This window comes from Pelodiscus sinensis, chromosome 15, assembly GCF_049634645.1.
Source record: "Pelodiscus sinensis isolate JC-2024 chromosome 15, ASM4963464v1, whole genome shotgun sequence".
Lineage (NCBI taxonomy): Eukaryota > Metazoa > Chordata > Testudines > Trionychidae > Pelodiscus > Pelodiscus sinensis.
In genome coordinates this window covers 22,543,663-22,562,526 of record NC_134725.1, presented here as the reverse complement: position 1 = coordinate 22,562,526, position 18,864 = coordinate 22,543,663, and the positions used below count along the sequence as shown (strand labels likewise).

Here is an 18,864-nt window from a genome sequence, read left to right as displayed (position 1 = left end):
TACTTAAAGGGGAGGGTGTATGATAGAACGACTGCCATGCACTAGTCCTTTCAGGGTAAAACACAGCCGTAAGTGAGAGCTGAGAGTGAAGCCCCAGCTGAGGCAATTATTGCTAATTAGTGCCCAACTGGGGGCTATATAAAGAAGGACTCCTGAGGGAGAAGAGGGGAACTTACTCTTGCTCTGGTCGGAGAGCAGGAGAGAGGCTTCCTGGAGGTAGAGCAGTGCTGTGGAAGGAAGGCAGATCAAGGGAAGCTCTGGTCTGACCAGATCCCAGACTGCAGGGCCTGAGGCCAGATTTGAATGCAGGAAGGCTTCAGAGACCCACCCGGGATAGGCAAAGGCAGCAGGTCCACAGCCCTTTGCAAATGTTGAGTGGCCATCACAGACTGCAGTTTGCCCCTGAGGCAGGGGCTAGATGAAGATTGGCAGTGAGTCACTGAAGCAAGGAGGGTATAGGGAACTGGGTGCTCCCTAGAAGCACCCGGGAATGCAGAGACTGATAAACACTCCCTCTCCACTGGAACGTGGCCAAGAGTCACTGGTATGGGCGCTGTTGGAGGGAAGTGTCCTGTAGAGGATGCCACCATCCGGGAGTGATGTGGGTCCGGAATTGACTTGGGGAGACACCAGCAAGAAGGAGGCAGCTGGTGGGCAGATACAAGCTAATTCCCAGTGCTACCAGTAGGAGGCACCATTGAGGTGAGTCTGCCCTGTGACAGGGCTAAAGATGAAGACAAAATTATTATGGGGTTTTGAAGATTGTGAATTGCATAAGTAAAAATATATTTTACCGCTGTTTCCACTCGATTAATTTATTTTCCTAAAACTCTGAAGTCCAAAGACTACAGTGATCTCTTTTTCTCAACCCCCCCCCCCAAAAAAACCAGAAGAGAAGATATTTAATAACAAGATGTCTTAGTGTCAATACATATAATTATTTACAATACATTTCAACATAGCTATCAGACTCTAGAATAACTATGCCGGTTTATATCTGCTAAATATCTGGCTTTGACTCTATAGCTCAATACATTTTAATAACTAAGGCAATGTCTACACTACATGCTTATTTCAAAAATAACTTATGTTATTTTGAAATAATAAAGTGTGCGTCTACACAGCAAACTTGTTTTAAAATAGCAGGCTTCTTACTCTGACTTCTAGAACTCTCATTTCATGAGGAGTAAGGGAAATCAAAGGAAGAATGTTCTTCCTTCAACTTCCTGCTTTGTAGACAGTGCCAAAAGCTCAGTGAAGGTACTTTGATTTCAGCTATGCAATTGATGTAGCTGAAGATGCATATCTTAACTGGACTTTAAGGTCTGTGTACACTGTGGGCTAAGATACCAGCAAGCTTCCTTTTTAACATAAGAACTTTCTATCTGATCACTCAATGGAAACAGATTTCATTATAGTGAATGACTTCCTGAAAACATGGTGTAATTGGCATGACATGATCAAGCACCAATGGGCTTCTCAGTTAACAACCTTCTTTGACCTCATGGATACTAATAGCTAATGCTGAATTTACTAATGTCCTTTCTTATTTAGTGCCAGAGACTGTTATAATAAGATATAAAATATTACCCAGTAAAACGTGCACTTTGCATCAAAATCTAAAATGAATGACCTATTTTTATGAGCTCAATTACATGTTACAGTAAAGAAGAATGACCATAAGAAAACTCATTGCATTATGTTTTGAATGTATCTTCAGTAGGCAATTTCAGATTTTGTTTTAAATTGTACGACAGTGAAGTTATTAGAACTTTGCCTCATTCCAAGTTGTAAATCCTATCAGTCTTTCTCTAAATAGGAGATTATGCTATTACCTATTTATATATGAATAAAAACAAACAACAGAAAACCCCTACAGGTGAGCCTCAGCCACAGATGCACCTCCAAGCTTTCTTAATAATCAGGCAGTTTTGGAATCTTGGTTTTTGTTTGGCCACTGTAAATAGAGGAGGATTTGTTGGAAGAGCTCGTGGAAGAGGTGGTGGCCCCAGTCAAAACTGGAACCAGGGATATAGTAACTACTGGAATCAGGGATATGGCAACTATGGCTACAACAGCCCAGGGTATGGTGGCTATGGAGGATATGACTACACTGGTTACAACAACTACTACGGATATGGTGACTATAGCAATCAGCAGAGTGCTTATGGGAAAGTATCCCGGCGAGGTGGGCATCAAAATAGCAACAAACCTTACTAAATTATTCCATTTGCAACTTATCCCAAACAGGTGGAGAAGCAGTATTTTCTCATTTGAAGATTCATTTGAGGTGGCTCATGCTACCTGCTAATAGCAGTTCAAACTAATTTTTTTGTATCAAGTCCCTGAATTGGAAGTAAGACGTTGGGTCCCTTTGAAGTTTAATTGAGTTCTCATTAAAACAAAATTGCTTTCACTGTCTTATTTCTTAATTGCTATGCTTAAGAATCAATTTGTTTTATGCCCCTTCCTTGGTATTGTAGAGCAAGTCTTGTGTTTAAAAGCCCAGTGTGACAGTGTCATGATGTAGTAGTGTCTTACTGGTTTTTTAATAAATCTTTTTGTTAAAAAAAATAAAATAAATAGAGGAGTCAGGTGCAAAGCATGCGTATGGATCAAAGCATCTCTGCCATTCCGATATGTCTGGAGCCTGGAGCATAGTTTGGGCTAATTTTTAAATAGATCTGTCTATAAAAATTATGTCAGATTTTGCAAGATCTTATTCAGCACTAGTCTATGGTGGAAAGAGAAGGAAAAGCAGAAGCTAATTTCAAACAAACTGATGTTTTTATCTACTTTGAGTCTCAGCTGTTGTGTATAAGACTCATCCAACTGTAGTCTTGCTTATGTGGGGGTATCAGTTTTCCTTCAGCCAGCAGGATTTTCAAAACTCAGTGGGCAAAGTCAATGTATTCATTCATACGATTTTAGTGAATGTGGCCAAAAAGAGACCCCTTTTTTAGAGGATCCAGTGACCATGCCACCACAGCTGTAATTCATTTAGATTGAATGCCTCAGTTACCTTGATTGCAGACTTGATCTTGTTATTCAGGACATTATCCCATTTGAAACAAATTGCCTTGGCTTTTCAATATTGAGGCTGCTGTATACCAAAAGAAAAACCAGGATAGTGCATATAATTGTTCCTGATATTAATTTATTTGGATGCACTACAGTGGCAAACAATATTCCCTCTATCTTTTTTCCATCCATGTGTGGAATATATTCTGTTATGTGCACTGAAGCATGTGCAAATGTCCACCACAATCAGAAAGATCTGCAGCCAGCTGTGAGAGCTCTTCTAATTAGATGGACAGCATTTCAATCTTTTCTGGATGGCCACCCATGTGCATAGCTTACAGGAATCACTGATGGGAAGGGTAACATTGGTTATAGCCTATGCTTTATAGACTGGATTTAAAAGAGGTATGGAAAAGTTTGTGATGTTGCTCTCAAGACAATTTTAAACTGTATTGTCATCTGATGCTCACTAACTAAGATGAAAGGATTGCTCTAATGCAGTTATGATGGATTATCAAAGCCATACAGCACCTCTCCATAAGTGATTGTATTGTTGTAAACCCTCATTTCAGGATAGACATTCTCCAGGTACCACTTAAAACTCCGGCACTGCAGACGCTGTCGTAGAGCTATTCTTTCTGAAACATCTCCGAAGTCAACTCCTGGGTTCTGCAAAGCAGGAAGACAGCACAGAAATCCTATCATATTAACTTCACAGCTGTTTTCTTTACTTGAAACCAACCCAGCATTTATTTTATTTGAAACTACGTTCCCCCATTTCTTTTGTAAGCAGCTACTTATTGTACAGCTTACTTGGACAACAGCAAGAAACAAGATCTCACTGGAAGAAGAAGAAGAAAACTGAACAAAAACCAAAGTAGAAACAAAAGTTAAAAACAGGTTATGGGCACCAAAAGTGATGCTAAATAGTTGCAATGAAACTTTAATATAATTGCCCTGGTTACAGATTTTGTTACAAGCTTAGGATCTAAATGTGACCAAAACATCTGTCTACATTAAAACCCAGAGTGTGAAATGCAGGTTGTGTAAATGTACTTGTGGTAACTCAAGTTACAGCCACACTGTGAGCTTTTCTGCAAGAGGCAATACACATGAAGTGCGTATTAGCATTTTCCTGTGCTTCATTTGCATATTCTTTTTCATTCTGTTTTTGTGCTAGGGGTCTTTGCGCAGAAACAGCATGGCTGTGGCCTTTTTGCACAAAACTACCTTTTTCTGCAAGATTCTTATGCCTGTCCCGGAGAGGCATAAGGATCTTGTGGAAAAAGGGTTTTTTGCACAAAATGGCCATTGCTACACTGCCTGTTTTTGTGCAAAAATGGAATGAAAGAGACTATGCAAATGAAGCGTGGAAAAATGCTAATCTGCACCTCATTTGCATTGCCTCTTGTGGAAAAATTCATAGTGCGGATTCTGGAGCCTGAGGTTGGAACCCAGAGTTCATCAATTCCTGCATTACACAGCCCTGAGTCCAATCACTATCCAAAATGTACATGTGACATTTTCCCACACTGTACCACAAGCTCAAACCCCTTGCTTGTGGTGCAGTGTGGTAATATGTCGCCATTCACCCAATCTCCTTGTCAAGAAGACAAAGAATGTCAGCCCATGGGATTGTGGAAAACATTTAGTGAGCTCCCAGAGCACAAGCCCAGTGGTTCTGCACTTACACTGTAAAGCAGTGGTCCCCAACACGGTGCCTGCGGGCGCCATGGCGCCCGCTGGTGCATTTGTGTGCACCCGCCAACAACCTGGGCTGGCCCCGCCCCCGGTGCGTGGCGCACTGGAGGCGCCGGCCCCAGGCACGCGACACGCACCGGTGCCTGGTGTGCAGCGCTTGGGCAGCCCCAGGCACGCGGGGCCGGCCCCAGGCACGCGGCTTGGGTGGCGGCACCGACCCCGGGCCCACGGCACAAGGCGCTCGGGCGGCCCCGGCCCTGGGGCACATGCCGGCGCCGCGTGCAAGGGCTTCCCCACCCCTGGCGTGCCCCAGGATGCACGGCCCCGCCCCCGGGCACCCGGTGCATGAGTGGCCCCACCCCCTGGGCACCCGGCGCGTTAGTGGCCCCACCTCTGGGCGCCTGGGAGCCTCTATAGGTTGGGGACCACTGCTGTAAAGAAACACTGGAACTCTGAGTCCTAGTTTGATTCAGGCTCAGACACTCCTTCCCGATGGGTTTCTGGAACCTGGTGTCCGAGCCCTATGTTAGTTCAATTTGCATATAGAAGGAAGGGATGTTGGGCTTGAGCCTGAGCTAAAATCATGGGCTTATACTGCAATGTAGACATTGTGATGGAAACCCCTCCCCCCCTCATGCTTTATTAAATGGATTTATGGACATAAATATATATAAATCAAAGGTGCTTTGAGCAAATTATTTCTTGTAACCCATCAATCTTCATGTCATAATCCGCTGGTTCTGTTATCTTATTTTGGTGTATGTATCTTTCTTGTGTGTAAAATTAGACATATGGAATAGGGAATACTGTAGACAGGTAGATATAGAAAGCCATCAAGGCTAATTCTTCTTCTGGGAGGCCTCAATGTCTGGACAATCATATGCAAATAGCCTTTTGTCCTCAAGTCTCACCAATGGTTGGTGGGGAGTAGCCAGGTGACTCCCCATGCAATAAGGGAATTCTTTAAAGAGAATAGGCAGGTAGGAATCTTTTGTATTTGGCTGGCTGGACACCTGGAGAAGGTGAAGCAGACATCCCAGGGGAGGAAAGATGACCCTTGTTTTGAAAGCAGCTGGAAAAGAAACAATTTTAGAGTGGGCTTATAATAAGTTTGTGCTGAGGATTTTAGTATTAGAATTTTCTAAGTGCTTTTTGTTACTTTTTATTTGCAATCTAATTTGCTCTCTGTTCTCACTTATTACCACATAAATCCCACTGCTTGTACTTAATAAAATCACTTTTACTTAATGACAAGCTTAGTGTAAATAATTATTCCCTGGGGAAGCAACCAATGTGTACATTCTTTCATTGTTAAAGGGGGCTTACCTAAATAATTTATTAGGGGTTTTGATCCCATTTGGGGAGTTGTATCCCAGCAATCTGGGCCTAAAACTGCATTCTTCTTGGACCTGAAGAGGTTCAGTGTCTCTACTGCTTCCCGGGGGTGGAGGGTAGTGACCTCAGCTTGGTGTGTTGGTTGGGGGAGACCAGTGGAGCTGGCCCAGCAGGACTGAGTGGTGAGACTCCCCAGAGAGCAAGGAGGAGGATAGCAGTGGCCTTGTCAACACCCCCAAGGGTTCATCTCTAACCTCTCCCCATCACAGACACACCCTAATTTACACCAGTTTAACACACCCATAACGTTAGTAATTAGCTTCTACAAAGTTATGTCAGTTCAAACAGGATCAAGATTAAGCCTCCCAAAACTCAGAACAGGCTTGTAAAAAGGTTCATTACGCTTCACCAAACTTTTGAGCAGATATTGCTCAAGTTGTGTATGAATCAGAGTTGAAAATTATCATAGAATCATAGAATCCTAGGGCTGGAAGAAACCCTGTTGACTCATATCCAGCTTCTCATCCACTGTAATCCCCAGGTCCTTTTCTGCTGAACTGCTACTTAGCTCAGGTGATGGAACTTTGCTTTGAGATTTTTGCATACATGTGAACACAAAATTTAACAAAATATTGAGTTTGAAGCATCAACTCACGTGATCCAAAACCAGAGCCAGATTTTCAGTTAGTGTAAATTGGCAGAGCTCCATTGACAGGAAGCAGGACGTCAACAGAGCTACACTGATTTACATCACCCAATGATATGACCCAATGTTTCTAAGAATGTCCAGTGAACTGAAGGTGAAGAGTTTTGTGCTGCTGTAATTGGCTAGATCTACACTGCAGAGCTTTTCTGGGATACCGGAGATATTCCATAAAAGCTCTGCATCATCCAAGGAATGCATCTGATTTTTTCCAAAAACAATTTCAGAAAAGGAGACGCGTTTTTTTGGCCATTCCAGTAAACTTTGTTCTACAAGGAACAAGGGATCTTCCGAAAGAGGTTTTTTTTCCAACATTTGGCCCCGTGTAGGTGGGCCAAATGTTGGAAAAGCCTCTTTCGAAAGAAAAGTGGAAAAAGATACGCAAATTGTGGTTTGCAATTTGCATATCTTTTTCCCACTTTTCTTTGTAGTGTACACATAGCCATTGTAAGCACCTTATATATTTCCTTCAGAAATATCACTGTATGCTTAGCACACAATACTGAATACCTGGTTACAATTCAGCCGTATGTCTTAGCTTGAGGTTTATTAGTATCTTCCTGACCCAGACATATAGTTTTCCAGAGAAAATACAACTTTAGTAATGCCTAGCCTTTTCTATTTGCCACATAAAGATTAATTCCAGCTGTGATGGGGTGCGGTCACAGATGACCCCTTGGGAGTGACTCCTGGGGTGCTGACATGGCCATTGCCACTTGCCTTCCTGCTTTCTGGGGCTCCTTACTGCCTGGTCCTGCTAGGCCAGCTCCACTGGTCTCCTCTAGCCAAGGCCCCAAATAGAGATCCCTGCCCCCACCGAGAAGCAGTACAGACACCGAACTTCTTCTGGTCTAAGGTGAGTGAAGTTTAGGGCCCAACTTCCTGGGATATCACTCCTCAAATAGGATCAGACCCCAAAGTATTAGGTAAGCCCCATTCAGCAATGAAAGGGGAAATGTTCACACTGGTTGTCCCCCCAGGTAGCAATTACTTACACTGGGTTTGATAGAAAATAAAAATTATTTTTTTAAGAAGAATCACTAGGATTTAAGTGGTAATAAGTGAGAACAGGACAAGCAAGGTAGATTACAAATCAAAAGAAACAAAATGCTTGGCTAATTCTACACTGAAACTTCCATACAAACTCTTCAAACTCACCCTAAAACCTCCTTTCCAGCCGCCCCTCCAAACCAGGGCACTCCCCTGCCCCCCAGGGACTTCAGCTCCTTTCCTTCAGGTGCAGCCCACCAAAAGATGAAGGCCTGCACTTTCCTATTCTTTTTGTTAAGGAATTGAAGACATTCCCTATCAAGTCCTGCTCAAATGTAAGGGAAAATGAGATTGTCTAACAGTTGCTCATCAAGACTTTGAAGGTAACACCCTCATATCTCTCATTCACACATTTGAAACCCACAAAGTATTCTCCACTCCATATGTCTACATTTACACATACACATAATACATACATCTAAGTAAGAGAAACAGAACCAGCAGATCATGACACGAAGATTGACGGGTTGAAATGATTTGCTCAAAGCACCTTTGAGTTATGTATATTGATGTCCATACATCCATTTCATAAACCGGGGGGGGGGGGGGGAACTAAAGGGGGGGAGTGTTCACACCGGCCACAGAAATGTAGCCAATATTACATACACATCATTCAGCGTGAATAAGGTTAATTGCTAGACATAGGATTCCTGGATCACTAAATTGGCCGGGAAGGGATTATAAGAAAGGGTATAACCACATCTTTGGTGCATTGAAACAATGTTTTCTTGACTTGTTAAAGAAATCTGCTGGTTCATAGGAGCATTCTTTTGCTTTTGTGTGAATCAGTTAGCCATCCTCTAGCCAGAATGCAAGCCATTCATAGACTCTGAGTGGCTTGACACAGCAATCAAGTACAGAAAGGATAGTGTGAAATACACTGGGGTATTGTAGACTGATACAGCAATCTGTCAGATGGCAATATCTATTTTAATGAATACTTTTTTAAAGAATACTCATGAGTCTGCTACAATTAAACAATCCTCTCATTCACAATTTCATTTCAACTGAAAGTGAAGCTTAGTTTGATAAGAAGACATGTTTTGCAGTTACTTGTATTGTACTTATTCTATGTTAGCAGTGGTCATAGTGTACAGATTATTGGCTGGCAGTGTTGTGCAACAGTCAATGCTTAATATGGACATAAATAGGGTAGATAATTCTTGTTGATAAAGCAGTGAGCTTTTTACTCCTCTAACAACCATACAATCTATTTCTATAGCTAATGATAGTATAGTATTTGGTATTCCTCAGGGTATGTCTACACTACCCCCCTAGTTCGAACTAGGGGGGGTAATGTAGTCATACGGAGTTGCAAATGAAGCCCGTGATTTGAATTTCCCGCGCTTCATTTGCATAAAGCCAGCCGGCGCCATTTTTAAATGCCGGCTAGTTTGGACTGCATGCCGCCTAATCCGAACTAGCTAGTTCGTGCCGCGTGTAGCCGCGCGGCACGCAGTCCGAACTAGCCGGCATTTAAAAATGGCGCCGGCCGGCTTTATGCAAATGAAGCCCAGGAAATTCAAATCCCGGGCTTCATTTGCAACTCCGTTTGACTACATTACCCCCCCCAGTTCAAACTAGGGGGGTAGTGTAGACATACCCTCACAGTTTAATGCCCCAGTGCGACAGAGCTATGAATTTCTTGTTTTCAAGAACTAATGGGGTTATTTTTATGATGTACATTTTCATCAATCAGATTTTTTCTTTTATGGAAAATAAGTTTTAATGACCCAGGCTTCTTGCCAGTTTATGTCTTCCAATATAGATGTGCCTGTTTTTTTTTTCTTCAAAGCTGAAAACTGAATCAAAGGTAATTGAGAAATTTAAGAAAATCATGTTTAGGTGTAAAAGTTTATTTGAATGTCTTTTTTACTCTCAATATTCATTTGTGGAAACCATCAAGTGAACAAATATAGCAAAGTTCTTTTTGTCTCTTCCCATCAGGAATCTAAGAGCCCTTTCAAAGGGATGCAAACCTGGTCACTTTGGATTTAATGCAAAATGCTTTTTGATATACAAATTTTTGTCATTCCCACACTATCATCTAATTTCTGGCACGACACAAGAGTTAATCCAGAGGGAGGGAAACAATTGTAGACAAGCAAACACCACCCTTTAAATCCAGCAGAAACATGGCTTTTATAGAGACCTGGCCAATGCATCCAACAGCCATGCTGGGCCCTGGGCAAGGTGAGGCAGGGGGCCCAGCTCTGCACTCTTGGAAGATGTGGGGCTTTGGGTGGAAGAGGTAGGGCTGGGGCAGCCAGTCCTCAGTGCCCCAGCATGCCACACCATGCTCCAGAGGTGATTTAAAGAGCCTGGGGCTCCAGGCACTGGTACCACTACAATAGCTGCAATGGCAGCTGAAACCTCAGACCCTTCAGAATCTGTGGGTCCAAGGAAGTTGTCCCTTTTGCGCTGCAAAATAAAGGACAGTCCTACTCCCGGGCTTGCTTGCCAGGGGCCGACCCGGAGGCCTGCCCCCACTTCCACGCCCTGGACCGCCTCCTGGGGGCTCATGCCGTCCCTGCCCCCCGGGACGTGATTGACCCCGGGGCAGAGGGACCGCTCCTGGACACAGAGGAGGAGGAAGAGGGCTCTGAGAGCCAGGAGCCTGCCGCCAGCCTGCCCCCGAGGCACGCCACAGACCCGCTCGCCTGCATCATCTCAGGCCGGGGAGGCGTCCACCTGTGAGTACCCTCGTGTTCCCCTTATGTGTACGGGGGGCTGGGGCGAGAGGGAGTCCCGGGACCGTGCGCCTGGGCCTTGCCCACCACGGAGCAGCAGCTGGGGATCCTGCAGGGGCCCTGGCCTTGCACAGGGGAGCTGGGTTTCACACACCTGGGCCCCTGGGGTAATTGACCGCTGGTCTTCTTGCACCACAGCCGCAGCACCTGGGCCTGCAGGGCGCACCACACTGCCTGCAGCAGCCACCCGCGCCCAGGCAAGCAGGACAGCCAGGAACCAGGAGGACTACCAGAGGCGGCACCTCTGGTTCCTGGATCGACAGCTCCGTCTCCAGGACCACTGGGTCCAGGAGGACCTCAGGCTGTACCGGAGGAGTCTGGAGGCCCTGGAGGAGCAGGGCCGTGCCCTGCGAGGCCACCTCCAGAGCCTGCTGGACCGCTTTCCATTTCCTCCTCCCCCTGCTCCCCCTGCTCCCCCTGCTCCCACTCCTGCTTCCGGTCCTGCTTCCTCCACACCCCCTGTCCCTCCTGCCCCCCCCTCCACAACCATTCCCCACCGATGCCCCCGGACCCGCAGTGTGGCGAGACGGGAGAGGCAGCCGGACTCCCACCCCTGAGCTTTCCTTTCCCTTCCTCCCTTCCCTCCCCTCCCCTTCCAGCTCCCTCGTCCCAGGTTTCCCCCTCCCTTCTCCCACCTTCATTCTTCCCTCCCCCCACCCCAGTTCTGTGAAATAAACAGACGTTTTTGTTTGAAAAACAGGTGTCTTTATTTGACAGTAGGTAGGGAGGGGAAAGGGGAAGGAGGGGGGGTAGGGTGGAAGAAGGCCCCAGTGGGGCATGCAAGGGAGAGGTCAGTCCTCCTCCTCCTCCACCTGGAAGCTCTCCCGCAGGGCTTCCCGGATCCGGATGGCCCCCCGCTGGGCTTCCCGGACGGCGGCGGTGCGGGGCTGACCGTAGTGTCCAGCCATGCGGTCAGCCTCAGCCATCCAGGCTGGCAGGAAAGCCTCCCCCTTCCGCTCACACAAATTGTGGAGCAAACAACATGCCACCACCACGGGAGGGATGTTGTGCTCGGCCAGGTCCAGATGGGTGAGGAGGCATCGAAAGCGGGCTTTCAGTCGCCGGAAGGCCCCCTCCACCACGATGCGGGCCCTGGTCAGCCTGGCATTGAAGGCCTGGCGGGAGGGATTGAGGTGCCCCGTGTAGGGCTTCATGAGCCAGGGCTGCAGTGGGTAGGCGGCATCCCCCACCAGGCACACGGGCATGTCCACATCCCCGACCCTGATGTGGCAGTCGGGGAAGAAGGTCCCGGCCTGCAGCCGCTGGCACACGGAGGAGTTGCGGTACACCCGTGCGTCGTGTGCTTTGCCGGACCAGCCCACATTAATGTCCGTGAACTGTCCCCGGTGGTCACACACGGCCTGCAGGATCACGGAGACGTACCCCTTTCTGTTGACGTACCGGGACGCCTGATGTTCCGGGGCACGGATGGGGATGTGCGTCCCGTCGATGGCCCCCCCGCAGTTGGGGAAGCCGAGGGCGCCGAATCCCCGGATGATGGCGTCCGGGTCGGCGAGGCGGACCACCCTGCGGAGCAGCACCCGGTTGATGGCCTTGACCACTTGCGGAGAGAGACACAGCAAAGCGCCAATCAGTGGGGTGCCCGGGTGGCTGGGAGCGTGCGTGTCCTGGCAGTGCCCCGTGCCCCACTCCCGGAAGCAACCCCCCTGGCGGCGTGTAGTACGGCCGGGACAGCCCGACCCCTCCAGTGCGGGGTGCTTTCGCCTCCTCCCGCCCCCCCTTTGTCCCTGGGGCGGCCCATCCCCTCCTCGCAGCCCCCGTCCCCCCCGGCTCGGTGGCCGACGAGTGCCTTACCTGCATGAACACCACTCCAACGGTGGATCTCCCCACGCCGAACTGGTTCCCGACGGATCGGTAGCTGTCCGGCGTGGAGAGCTTCCATAGGGCGATGGCCACCCGCTTCTGGAGGGGGATGGCGGGCCTCATGCGAGTGTCCCTTCTTTGCAGGGCAGGGGCAAGCCACTCGCAGAGCTCCAGGAAGGTGTCCCTCCTCATCCTAAAGTTCTGGGTCCACTGTCAGTCCTCCCAGCGCTCCAGGACGATGCTGTCCCACCAGTCGCTGCTGGTGTCCAGACGCCAGATGCGGCGGGGCACGCCGGTGCCGGGGTGCCGCCGCGGCTCCTCCACGGCCCCCAGGGTGGCCAGGTGGAGAGGCAGGGGGCTGACGTTCCCCAGGTGGTGCCAGGCAGCCTCGAGCCATTGCTGGCAGGCTTGCAGCAGCAAGTCCAGAAAGTGCACCAGAAGGTGCAGGGCGAGCCGTGGCTCCATGTTGCCACCTGCGGCAGCCCCCCCCGAAGGGAAGCACCGACACAGACGGGCACAGAGACCGATGCTTTGCTGTCCCTCGGCGAGGTTGGCAAGCAAGCAGGAAAAGCTGAGAACCGGCTGTCCAGGGGGGTCCCTTTAAGCACGAGCCTCAGATAGCCTCAGACAGCAGCCACACAAAGCAACTACTGACCTGATGCCCTGCCAGAACCGGTTTCAGCTGCCCTTAAATGCCCCCCTGCGTCCAATCAGTGTGGACGCGCTAGTTCGAATTAGCAAAACGCTAATTCGAACTAGTTTTTAGTTCTAGATGCGTTGGTTCGAATTAGCTTAGTTCGAATTAACTAATTCGAACTAAGTTAGTTCGAACTAGCGCTGTAGTATAGACGTACCCTCAGTGACACAAGTCAATGCCTCATATAGCACATGCAGCAAAATGGAGCATTGCTCCTGTAGATTTATGTATTCTGGGAAGTATGCAGAGCACCATTGCTGTGATCTGAAAGGACCCGGAATTCTTCAATTTTGGAAACTCTCTAGCATATAAAGTACAGTTTTTCTGAAGGCAGCCCTTAAGGCAGGCATTTAGGGCTTCCACCAAAGCCCACTGAAGTCAGTGAAAAGACTCCTGATTTTACCCTCCATACAACTTCAATGGACTTCCTGCCTTTAAATGTTTTTGGGTGCCCAGCAAAGTAGCATGCTTTTCTTAAGACCATGATTCAAAGCCCATGGAAGTTTGCAGGAGTCTTTCTATAGGCCTTTATGAATTGTGGATGGGGACCTTAGTATACATTCTGGCTACCTCTACACTGCGAACCCAGGAGCAGGTTTGCATAAAAATCAAGTTGGTCCAGTGAGACCCCTGACCCTGAGCCATGAGCTTAGAACATAATAACATAAGAGTGGCCGAACTGGGTCAGATCAAAGGTCCATCTAGCTCAGTAGCCTGTCTGCCAACAGTGGCCAGCACCAGGTACCCCAGAGGGGATGGACCGAAGACAATGACCAAGAGATTTGTCTCGTGCCATTCATCTCCAGACTTCCACAAACAGAGGGTAGAGACATCGTTCCTACCCCCTGGCTAATAGCACTTCATGGACCCAACTCCATAAATTTATCTAACTTCTCTTTAAACTCTGTTATAGTTCTAGCCTTCACAGCAAGGAGTTCCACAGGTTGACTATGTGCTGTGTGAAGAAGAACGTTCTCTTATTAGTTTTAAACCTGCTGTCCATTCATTTCATTTGGTGTCCTCTAGTCCTTCTATTATGGGTGTCATGATTATGAGGGTTAGCCAGCAGCCTGGGGACTAAGGGGTTAACAACACCTAGCTAGGTGGAGTGACCAGTAGGAATGTAGGATGGAGTTTCAACCTGGGACAAAGGAATTTGGGTTTTTCCTTTGACCTTTTGTCTCTCTGCAGGAGTTCTCTGCAACGACAGAGAGGGACAAGCATGTCTCTCTCTCTCTCCAAGACACCATTCTTCATTTTCTGTAAGTAGGGTAAAGTTTAGGTAGTCTCGTTAGGTTTTATTGTTTTAAGGATTGGGTATGGGATCTGAGATCTGGCACTGTGTAAAAGATGTTTTGGCTTTTCTTTGTAACTAAGTTCTAGGCCCATGGAGGTTCTCCATGCGTATATTTTGTTACCTCCCTATCTAGTCATTATGGTTGCAACAGGAATATTGTTGTAATAATAAAAGTTCTTTCTTTTCTTTTTATTAACCTGGCAGTGGTTAATTGTGTGCCTTGATTTTTATTTTAGGGGTAAGATTTCCCAAATGATCTTTCCCCTGATTTCTTTATCACATTTGGGTGGTGGCAGCGGAAGTTTTATTCCCAAGATCTAGGTTTTTGAGATCTTGGGGGGAAGTTTTATACCAAAGCCTGGTAGATAAGGCTTTGGGGTACACTTGCTGGCCCCCACCTCTGCATTTATCATGCCAGAGTGGGGAAGGAGCCATGACAATGGGAATGAATGAAGAATTTTTCTTTATTCACCCTCTCCACACCACTCATGATTTTATATACCTCTATCATATCCCCCCTCAGTCTTCTCTTTTCTAAGCTGAGCAGTCCCAGTCTCTTTAGCCTCTCTTCATATGGGACCTGTTCCAAACCCCTAATTGTTTTAGTTGACCTTTTCTGAACCCTTTCCAAGGCCAAAATATATTTTTTGAGGTGAAGAGACCACATCTGTACACAGTACTGAAGATATTGCGTACCATAGTTTTATACTTCCCCTCCTCCTTCTTCCCCTGGCTTCCCCCTTCCAGCTCCCTCCTCCCAGGTTTTCCCCTCCCCTTTTCCACCCTTTCTCTTCCCCCTCTCACTTCCTTTTCCCAATCTCCCCAGAGATTAATCCCCCTCCACAGTTTTGTTCAATAAAGAGAGTTTCTCTTTTTGAACACGTGTCCTTTATTTTTTTATATCAGGAAGGGGGGTTAGGGAGGGGTAAGTGGAAGGAGGTGAGGGAGGAATGGGGTACGAGCCCCCAATGGGGAGGACTGGGGTGGCTCTGTGGGCTCCTCAGGGTGGAAGCTCTCCTGCAGGGCCTCCTGGATCCTGACAGCCCCTCAATTGACCCCCCCGGATGGCAGCCTGTGGCAAGTGCAGCCAGGCTGATGGCCGAGTGCTGTGATGTGATGTTAGCCCGAGGCAGCAGTTCCACACTCTAAATCCTAACCTGATGCCCTGCCGGCAATGGTTCTGGCCAGCCTTAACTTCGGTTCAGGGTCCACTCAATGTGGACATGCTATTTTGAATTAGTAAAACACTAATTCAAATTAGTTTTTAGGTCTAGATGCACTAATTCGAATTAGCTTAGTTCGAATTAACTATTTTGAATTAAGTTAGTTCGAATTACAGTAATGTTGTAGTGTAGACATACCCTAATATATTTTCTGTTTTATTCTCTATCCCTTTTTTAATGACTCCTAATATTCTGTTTGCTTTTTTCACTGCTGCTGCACACTGAGTGGATATTTTCAGAGAACTATTCACAATGACTCCATGATTTTTCTCTTGATTAGTTGCGGCCAAATTTGTCCCCATCATATGGTGTATATAGTTGGGATTATGTTTTCCAGTGTGCATTACTTTACATTTATCAACATTAAATTTCATTTGCCATTTTGTTGCCCAATCACTTACTTTGGTGAAATCTTTTTTAGGCTCTTCACAGTCTGTTTTGGTCTTAACTATCTTGAGCAGTTTGGTATCATCTGAAAATTTTTCCACCTCACTGTTTACCCCTTACTCTTGATCATTTATAAATAAACTGAATAGGATGAATCCCAGGACAGACCCTTGGGGGATCCCACTAGATACCTTTCTTCACTCTGAAAACTTATCATTTATTCCTACCCTTTGTTTCCTGTCTTCTAACCAATTACCAATCCACTAAAGGACCTTATCTCTTATACCAGGACAACTTACTTTACTTAAGAGTCTTTCTTGAGGGACCTTGTCAAAGGCTTTCTGAAAATCTAAATATATTATATCTACTGGATCCCCCTTGTCCACATGTTTGTTGACCTCCTCAAAGAACTCTAGCAGATTAGTAAGGCATGATTTCCCTTTACAGAAACTATATTGACTTTCCCCCAACAAATTATATTTAACCATGTGTCTGACAATTGTATTCTGCAACCCTTCTGCCGGGTAGATCTGGCAGTAACCAGGGCTGGGTTCAGTATCTTGGGGTCCATCTCACACAGAACCTGCCCGAGCCCCCACCCACTAATCTGGGAAATTCACACACCCCTGGGTGCCTCTGAGAGGCAATGCTTCCCCACGTGCAAGCACTGAGCCTAAGTGTAGGAAAGAAACATTTAATGAAACAGAAAGAGAAGTCATATGGCATTAACTTGGGGGAAACACCACAAACAGAGTTCATAACCCAAACATGAGCTAAGCTCCCCCTCCCCACAGCCAAGAATCACCTGAAGTCCAAAGAGTCCAAAACCCCAAATGTCTCTGTCCCTGGTCCGTGCTACCCAGAATCCCAAAGTTCACCGGCAGGGTTTCACCTTCCAACCTGGGTAGAAATAGGGGTGGGGGGATAGATAGGGGGTTACCAGCTCGGGTTACCAGGAAGTCCGGGGCTCCTACGGGGTCTCCCAGCATCCAATCCGCTTTTTTCCGTTTAGCCTGCTTTTGAGCAAAAGTCTTATCTAGCTGTCTACACTGGCCCTTTTGTGCAACAGTTTTTTGCAAAAAGGACTTTTGCCCGAACGGGAGCGTTAAAGCTTTTCCGGAAAAAGCACTGATTTTGGACAGTAGATCGTCAGTGCTTTTGTGGAAAATCAAGCAGCCAGTGTAGACAGCTGGCAAGTTTTTGCGCAAGAAAATCATCCGCTTTTCTGGAAAAACTTGCCAGCTGTCTACAGTGGCCGCTTGAATTTCCGCAAAAGCACTGACGATCTCATGTAAGATTGTCAGTGTTTTTGCGGAAATAGTATGCTGCTCCCGTTCAGGCAAAAGTCCTTTTGCGCGAAACTTTTGCACAAAAGGGCCAGTGTAGACAGCCCAGATTTGTTTTCCGCAAAAAAACCCCAATCGCAAAAATGGCAATGGGGGCTTTTTTGCGGAAAAGCGTGTCTAGATTGGCATGGACGCTTTTCCAGAAAAAGTGCTTTTGCAGAAAAGTGTCTGTGCCAATCTAGATGCTCTTTTCTGCAAATGCTGTTAACAGAAAACTGTTCTGTTATAAGCATTTCCGGAAAATCATGCCAGTCTAAACATAGCCAGGAGGAAAGGAGCAGGTTGGGCCAGTCTTATAGCTCACACCTGGCAGGTGTGAAGCAGGCTGACTCAAGCCCTTTAACCCTTCCCCCAACTCAGTTCACTTAATTCTGGAAGGAGGGAAGCTTGTTCCTCTGAGACCTCTTACCATGATGGTGATGTCGCTCCTGCAAGCACTGGTGCCATGTTTTACAGTTCCCACATTTAGGGGTAGCATGATTAGTAACCCCCACAACTGCCCCAAATTATTTACAATTCTCCACATTCCATTCCAACACTGATCCTCCATCAGCCCTGGCTGAATGGGATTTACACACCTCATATTCTCTCCAGAGCTGTATTTACATATCAACAGTTAACAGTTAATTACCTTGCAGAGCTAAACAATTGTAATGGGCACACCCACCCCTCCTTTTAGCTGGCTGATAGCAAGCAGCAGTTCAGCCCCTGCTTACAATTCTTTAATATAGAGTCAACAAATTTGCCTGGTACTGACATCAGACTTACTGGTCTGTAATTGCCAGGATCCGCTCTAGAGCCCTTTTAAAATATTGGTGTGCCATTAGCAATCTTCCAATCATTAGGTATGGAAGCCGATTTAAAGGATAGATTACAAATCACAGTTAATAGTTCTTCAATTTCCCATTTGAGTTCTTTCAGAACTCTTGGGTGAATGTCATCTGGTCCTGGTGACTTGTTACTGTTAAGTTTATCAATTTGTTTCAAAGCCTCCTCTAATGACATCTTAATCTGGGACAATTCCTCAGATTTCTCAACCAAAAAGAATGGCTCAGGTTTGGAAATCTCCCCAATATCCTCAGCCATGAAGACCAAAGCAAAGAATTCATCGAGCTTCTCCGCTATGACTTTGTCATCTTTGAGTGCTCATTTAACATATTGATTGTCCAAGGGACCCACTGGTTGTTTAGCCAGCTTCCTGCTTCTGATGTACTTAAAAACATTTTACTATTACTCTTTGGCTATGTCTACACGGGCCCCTTTTCTGAAAGGGGCATGCTAATTTCACAGGTCGTAATAGGGAAATCCGCGGGGGATTTAAATATCCCCGGCGGCATTTAAATAAAAATGTCCGCCGCTTTTTTCCGGCTTTTAGAAAAGCCGGAAAAGAGTGTCTACACTGGCCCCGATCCTCCGGAAAAAAGCCCTTTTCCGGAGGATCTCTTAAAGTAGGAATAAGAGATCCTCCGGAAAAGGGCTTTTTTCCAGAGGATCGGGGCCAGTGTAGATGCTCTTTTCCGGCTTTTCTAA

At 46.6% G+C, this 18,864-nt stretch overlaps 1 protein-coding gene across 4 annotated transcripts in view; it reads right to left on the bottom strand.

Moving 5' to 3' along the window:
- Positions 1-18,864, bottom strand: part of GALNT9 (polypeptide N-acetylgalactosaminyltransferase 9) — a 443,926-nt gene that overhangs the window by 47,546 nt on the left and 377,516 nt on the right. For all 4 annotated transcript variants that reach the window (XM_075898386.1, XM_075898387.1, XM_075898390.1 and 1 more), the window contains one exon: positions 3,553-3,690. In XM_075898386.1, coding sequence (XP_075754501.1) covers positions 3,553-3,690 — 138 coding nt within the window. The remainder of the gene's footprint in view (positions 1-3,552; positions 3,691-18,864) is intronic.